Source organism: Colobus angolensis, unplaced genomic scaffold (assembly GCF_000951035.1).
Source record: "Colobus angolensis palliatus isolate OR3802 unplaced genomic scaffold, Cang.pa_1.0 Scaffold83, whole genome shotgun sequence".
Classification (NCBI taxonomy): Eukaryota; Metazoa; Chordata; class Mammalia; order Primates; family Cercopithecidae; genus Colobus; species Colobus angolensis.
Genome location: NW_012122154.1, coordinates 1,485,043 through 1,492,126, shown reverse-complemented (window position 1 = coordinate 1,492,126; position 7,084 = coordinate 1,485,043). Strand labels below are relative to the sequence as shown.

Here is a 7,084-nt window from a genome sequence, read left to right as displayed (position 1 = left end):
GCTCTGTCGCCCAGGCTGGAGTGCAGTGGCATGATCTCGGCTCACTGCAAGCTCTGCCTCCCGGGTTCACGCCATTCTCCTGCCTCAGCCTCCCGAGTAGTTGGGACTACAGGCGCCCGTCACCATGCCTGGCTAATATTTTGTATTTTTAGTAGAGACAGGGTTTCGCTGTGTTAGCCAGGATGGTCTTGATCTCCTGACCTCATGATCCGCCCACCTCGGCCTCTCAAAATGCTGGGATTACAGGCATGAGCCATCGTGCCCAGCCCAGAAACAAAAATTTTACAAAATCTATTTACATCTGCTATGTACTCTGCGTGCTGTTATTTCCTATTGCATTCTGTTTTCTTATTTTTTATTTATTTATTTATTTATTATTGAGACAGGGTCTCACTCCTGTTGGCCAGGTCAGAATGCAGTGGCAGTGTTATGGCTCATTGCAGCCTCGAACTCCTAGGTTCAAGTTATCCTCCTGCTTCATTTTAAAGTTTTTTTTGTAGAGATGAGGTCTCACTATGTCTTGAACTGAGCTCAGGCAATCCACCCTCTTCTTCAGCCTCCCAATGTGCTGGGATTACGGGTGTAAACTATGCTTGGCTTTATTTTATTTTATTTTATTTTATTTTATTTTATTTTTTTGAGACTGAGTCTCGCCTGTCACCCAGGCTGGAGTGCAATGGTGCGATTTCGGCTCACTGCAACCTCCGCCTCCCGGCTTCAAACGATTCACCTGCCCTCCCGAGTAGCTGGGATTACAGGCACGCCCCCACCACGCCCAGCTAATTTTTGTATTTTTAGTAGGGATAGGGTTTCACCATGTTGGCCAGGCTGGTTTGGAACTCCTGACCTCAAATGATCTGTCTGCCTAGGCCTCCCAAAGTGTTGGGATTATAGGTGTGAACCACCGCGCCTGGCCATAATTTTTGTATTTTTAATAGAGATGGGATTTAGCCATGTTGGCCAGGCTGGTCTCAAACTCCTGACCTCAGGTGATCTGCCCACCTCGGCCTTCCAAAGTGATGGGATTACTGGTGTGAGCCACCATGCCCGGCCTTTTTTTTTTTTCTTTCTTTTTTTAAATAGAGACAGGGCCAGGCATGGTGGGACCTGGCCTGGGACCCACCCGTGTTGCTGGGACTCGGTAACATGGCAAAACCCTATCTCTAAAAAATAAAAAAAGTTAGCCAGGCGTGGTGACATACGCCTATAGTTCCAGCCACTTGAAAGGCTGAGGTGGGAGGACCACTCAAGCCTGAGAAGTTGAGGCTGTAACAGGGAGTGATCTCACCCCTGCACTGCAGCCTGGTGACAGAGCAAGACCCTGTCTCTAAATAAATAAATAAATAAATAAGTAGAGATGGAGTCTCAGTATATTGGCCAGGCTAGTCTCAAACTCTTGGCCTCAAATGATTCTCCTGCCTTGGCCTGCCAAAGTGCTGGGATTACAGTCATGGGCCACTGTGCCTAACCTTATTTTCTTATTTTCTTTTCCTTTTTACTTTTTATTTATTTATTTTTAGACAGTGTCTCTCTGTCACACAGACTTAGTGCAGTGGTGAGATCATAGCTTACTGTAGCCTTGACCTCCTGGGCCAAGGCAATCCTCACACCTTAGCCTGCCATCTAGATGGAAATACAGATGCATGTCACCATGCTGGGGGCTAATTTTTTATTTTTTGTAGACTCAGGGTCTTAGTCTGTTACCCAGGCTGGTCTCAAACTCTTGGACTCAAGTGATCCTCCGGCCTTGGGCTTCCAAAGTGCTGGGACCGAGCCATTGTACCCAGCACTCATTTTCTTTTATCAGCAGTCCCCCAGCTTTTTGGCACAAGGCTCCAGTTTTATGGAAGACAATTCTTCCATGGGCTGGTAGCGGGGGAAATGGTTTCAGGATGAAACTGTTCTGCCTCAGTTCATCAGACATTAGATTCTCATGAGGAGCGTGTATCATAGATCTCACAGGTGCAGTTCCCAATAGGGTCTCCCTCCTATGAGAAGCTAATGCCACCACTGATCTGACAGCGTAATGCTCACTTGCCCACCCCCCACTCACCTGCTGTGTGGCCCGGTTCCTAACAGGCCATGGACCAGTCAGTGGCCTAGAGGTTGGGGACCCCTGGTCTAAACTGATGTTAGGACTTGAAGTTTGAAAAATACTACCTCTTCCAGGAGACAAGAAATCTAGTGTGATTTCCTCATTCTCTTGCCTAAACCCTTTATTGCTGCCTAGGTGTCTCTGTTCCTGACTTTTCCTCACAGGGGTAGGAAGGCATTGGGTAGCTCTCCCCTGTGGGCCTCTGCAGCCTTCCTGCTGGCCAGTCCCCAGCCCCCATCACCTTGCATTCTGGCTCCAGCCAATACCAGCTTCCTGTCTTCTTAAACAGGCTTTCTTTTTTCTTTTCTTTTTCTTTTTTTTTTTTTTTGAGACAAGGTCTTGCTCTGTCACCCAGGCTAGAGTGCAGTGGTGTGACCACAGCTCACTACAGCCTTGATCTCTGGGCTCAAGAGATGGAGGTTGCTGTGAACCAAAATCTTGCCACTGCACTCCAGCCTGGGCGACAGAGCAAGACTCTGTCTCAAAAAAAAAAAACCAGCCACTGTGGCCTATGGGTGCTACGTAATACAGATCTAGAATATTCCCATTGTCACAGAAATTTCTGTTGAATAGTGCTGGCCTGGCCTAGACTGTGTGAGGAGGCAGAGACCAGAGGAGAAACTTGGAGGTGCTCTGGGCTCCCCCACCCCACCCACTCCCAGCGTATCCAGGTAGACAGACGCACAAGCTCAGTAAAGTCTGCACACTGACCTCACAGGTGCACACTCACCAGGCCTCTTCCTCTCGCTGCTGACCAGTTTCCCTAAGCCCTTCCCATAGCCAAATTCCAGAGCACCACTGGCACGCAGCTGGACCCCAGGAAGTATCTGCTGGAGTGAAGTAAATGAGGCCCCTGTCCTCGGGGAGCTTGTGCCATGATTGAAAGAAACCAGACTGCATAACTTGTGGGCAGCAAAGGGGCATGGCCTCAGGGACCAGCCTGGGGTCTGTAGGCACTGGGCAAAGGGAGCAAGGACCCCGAGAAGTGAAGGCTCAGGACACTCCCAGTTGGAGGAAGACCCCATGCTGTGCTCTGAAGGACTAGGGCAGCAGAGCTGGCCAGGCCGAGGAGGTGCAAGTGCACTGAAGACGTGGGAGGCCGGCGCTGAGGGCCGGTGGCCGGCAGAAGAGAGATCCTGGCCTGGGTCCAAGAGCTTGGGGGTTCCCGATGGCAGGGGTGGGGTGACGAAGCCCCAGACAGTTAGCACACCAGCCTGGACTTGAAGGGCTGTGGACAGCAGAGAAGTGACCGGATCCCCTCTGTCTTTTGGGAGGCAGGTTCATGGTGAGCTGTTTGTGAGGACTGTGGTGAGGCTAACACTGCCCTCTCAGGGTGAAGCAATGATACCCAAAAGACCCCAGCAGGCGCAGTCTATCCTCCGCCACCACACGGCCCAGGGGAGCCCAGGCCTAGCACATTGTCGTCCTCATTGTATACGCCATGTCCCCAGCTCTGGCTTCCAGGCGAAGAGCACCCACCTCACTGCAGCCCTGCCAGATGTGCCATGCGCCACATACTTCCGTGTGATCACCCTGCAGACAGAGAGCATGGCCGTTCAGTTCAGGAAATATTCACTGAATGTAGATTGGCTCCAGGCTGCCAAGCCCAAAGGTGTACGGCCATGCTCCTGGCCCACAAGAAGATTACAGTAAAAGGCTAGACACAGTGGCTCACACCTGTCATCCCAGCACTTTGGGAGGCTGAGGGTGGGAGGATCACTTGGGTCCAGGAGTTCTAGACTAGCCTGGGCATCACAGGAAGACCTTGTCTCTTAAAAAAAAAAAACAAAAAAAACAAAAAAAAACAGCTGCTCAGGAGGCTGAGGCAGGAGAATGGCATGAACCCGGGAGGCGGAGCTTGCAGTGAGCAGAGATGGCGCCACTGCACTCCAGCCTGGGCGACAGAGTGAGACTCAGTCTCAAAAAAAAAACACAAAGCACAAACCCTGGTTCATGACCAGCGCCATAGGGGACTAGGGGAATTCAGGGTGAGAGAGCCTCCGCTGGGAGGCAGAGCTGGAGGCTTTCCAGCAAGGAGGATTTGAGGTCACCTTGAAGGCTAGGCAGTGGTTTTGAAGGGTTAGGGGCAGAGAGAAAGTCCCTGTGACCCTCAGTGACTCCTCATGGGACCAGGCCCCTGACCCCTCACCCTCCTGGATTGGCAACTCCAGGTAGGAAGGTTCACAGTGGGAGGGAGGTGGGGGGTGAGCAGACCAACACCACAAGAAAGAGTGCGTCCAGGCCCTGGAGCTGCTCGGGAGACACTACCACGTGTAGCTGGTGTTCTGTCAGTGCCAGCCACGGGCCTGCTATGAGCAAGAAGACAAGACCCGCCCTCCAGAGGCTCACAGGCCGAGCTCCAGGCCTCTATGGATCACACACTGGAGTTGGGGAAACTGCAGACATCCTGGAAGGCCCTTCTGAAGGCAGTCCTGTCCCCTTGGTGTGTTTCTGGGTCCCTTCAGTGCTGGCTTGCTGAGTGCTTCCAGGTTTGGATTGTCTTTTTGCATTGACTGAAGCTAAAAGCAGCTTTAGGTGGTTTATCTAAAGGTAGAAATGAGTAGACAGACACAACTCCAATACATGCCTAAGCCCAAGAGAAACGTGTTTGACTGACTCGCAGTCGTGTATCTCTTAGACACAAGTTGGTGTGGATCATTCTGAATTGGTGTAGATTAACCTGAGGGTAGGGGTCATTGGAGGGGCCAGAGGGAAACCGAGGGTGGCAGGTTCCCACTAGAGCCTTGCCTTCTGGGATTGATCTGGGTGGGGAAAATTAATGGTGTAGGTGCCAAACACAGGGGTTAAGCTCCTTCTACCATCCACAGGCCTTGGACGATGCCAACAAGGGTATCATCGGAGAACTGAGGAAAACCAACTACATGGAGAATCTCAAAGAAAAGAGTGATGGAGGTGAGTTCCTGAACTCTGAAAAGGCAACTTCAGCATTCTCCCTCTGCTTTCTCTTCCTCTAGTCCGAGACACACGTGACAGCAGCTCCCCCGTCTGGGGGTTTGGCACTGCCCACCATGGATTCTGATTTCAGTGCCACCAGTAGCCCTAGCCTATCTCTGGGGCAGTAGAGGGCGAGGATTCAGGCCACCATGGGCTGGACTGTCTGACCCCAGAGCGCACTCATTTCTCTCTTCAATTGATTCATCAAATATGTGTTGAGCACTTGTCATGTACGTGGAAGGTGTTAGATTCTGGGGAGACAGAGGCACATCCCTGCCCTGGAGGAGCCCATGGCCCTTTGGGCAAGGCTGACCAGTGGAGTTGTCAGCTGCTGGGCTCCTGCATGCAGGTGCTACACCGAGGTGGCGGTGTGCCGCCATGAGGGTGCTTGCAACGGGACGCGGGCTCCTCTGGGGAGGCAGAGGAGTCTTCGACGAGGAAGAATCATCTACCTCCAACTCCAAAAGATGCCCAGGAGTTTTCCAGGAGACAGGTAGGAGAAGAAAGGCATTTCCAGCAGGGCCAAAGGCACAGAGACAGAATAACAGCAGTAGCCACCCTTTGGGGGCTCTTACTGAGTGCCAGGCACTGGGTTAAGCACCAGACAGGAGTGATCTTGTTGGTCTTTACCCCGCTAGGAGGTGTAGGTGCTATGGGGGGAAAGGGAGGCTGAGTGAGGTGAGTGCTCTGTCAGAGTCATGTAGCTAGGGAGGGGTGACTTGGGGCCCCACTCTCCCCACCTACGGTGCTGCTCTCAGGCCAGCAGTGTGATGGGCAGGTGCAGAGGGGCACGAGGTGCAGAGGCTGCCTGGCAGCTGTGCCTTACCACATTCTTTCTCACAAGGTCTCCAGGGAGTAAAGAGACCTTTGGCCCCTGCCTTTGGGCTCTCCTTTCCTGCAGGGAGGGAGTGAGGGAAGGAGAAGCAGAAGATGGCTGAGCAGCCCTACCCCACTGGAGAGGGGCCTAGAGGAGCAGGGGTGTTAAGCACAGTAGCCGACCCCCGTTCATGCTTCCTGCAGGCCAGGCATTCTTCCAAAGGCTTGGTGCGCATGGACTCATCCTATCCGTATCCGTTAGGGAACACTATGAAGGAAGTGTTATTAGCTTGACTTTATGGAGGACATGGAGGCAGAGGGGTTAGAGGCTAGAGTGGTTTTCAGTCTTGGGCGATCTGCTCTAGAACCCATGTGTCGGCCCGTGCCACACCGTTTCTAGTGACACAGACAGCCTTTTCCTGCCCCAGTTTGCGGAGCTCTGACTCCAGCCAGACTGGTGAACAGAGCCGGGGCTGGGGGCCTGGAAGGACACAGCCCAGGGCAGATTCTTGGCTGCAGCCCTCCAGGCTGCAAGGCTGAAATCCTCTCTGGTCCAGGTAGGGCAGCGGGAGGTTTCTGGGCACCTGAGCAGCCAGATGACAGCCCTGTATTATCCAGCACCTGTTCTGTGGTGGCTGGACCCCCTCAGAGGGGCTCTGTCTCCGCCCCCACATGCCCTTTGAGCTGCTCTGAGAAGCCACAGGAGCAACAGCTGTGGAGAGAGACTCTGCGGGGAAGCAGCCAACACCCCAGTCTCCCTGCCTTGGCCTGCGTCCTTGTGCCTGGAGAACTGCCGGGCACTTCCCGCTCAGAACAGCAGGTGGCAGCATTGCATCTGTTTTCACCTCCAAAGGGCTGTGATCCCTGAGACGGAGACCCTCTGCAGACACCTCAGTAACTAGTGGTTGCCAGAAGAATGTAAGGGAGATGCAGAAAGGGATGTAACTTTTCTCCATAACTGATTAAAAAAAAATTTAGGAGCAAGGATCCCTTTGCTTGTAAAATAACTCGTCAGCTGAACTTTTTTGTTAGCAGCCTATATCTTTATAGGAAACCTACCTTTTTCCCTATGTTTTTTCCTATATTTTCATAGGAAACCTCCCAACAAATAATGAATGTGCTTCCCAGGGACAAAGAGCAAGTGTCAGAATGAAGATGCTGGAGAAAACCCTTCTGCTGTTTGCCAGCACCTATGCTATTTCTTTTTTTTTTTTTTTT

The 7,084-nt window shown here is 52.3% G+C and overlaps 1 protein-coding gene across 1 annotated transcript in view; it reads left to right on the top strand.

Annotated features, from left to right (window-relative positions):
• TTC25 (tetratricopeptide repeat domain 25) overlaps positions 1-7,084 on the top strand; it is a 38,642-nt gene that overhangs the window by 29,271 nt on the left and 2,287 nt on the right. The window contains exon 11 of the mRNA XM_011929745.1: positions 4,924-5,008. Coding sequence (XP_011785135.1) covers positions 4,924-5,008 — 85 coding nt within the window. The remainder of the gene's footprint in view (positions 1-4,923; positions 5,009-7,084) is intronic.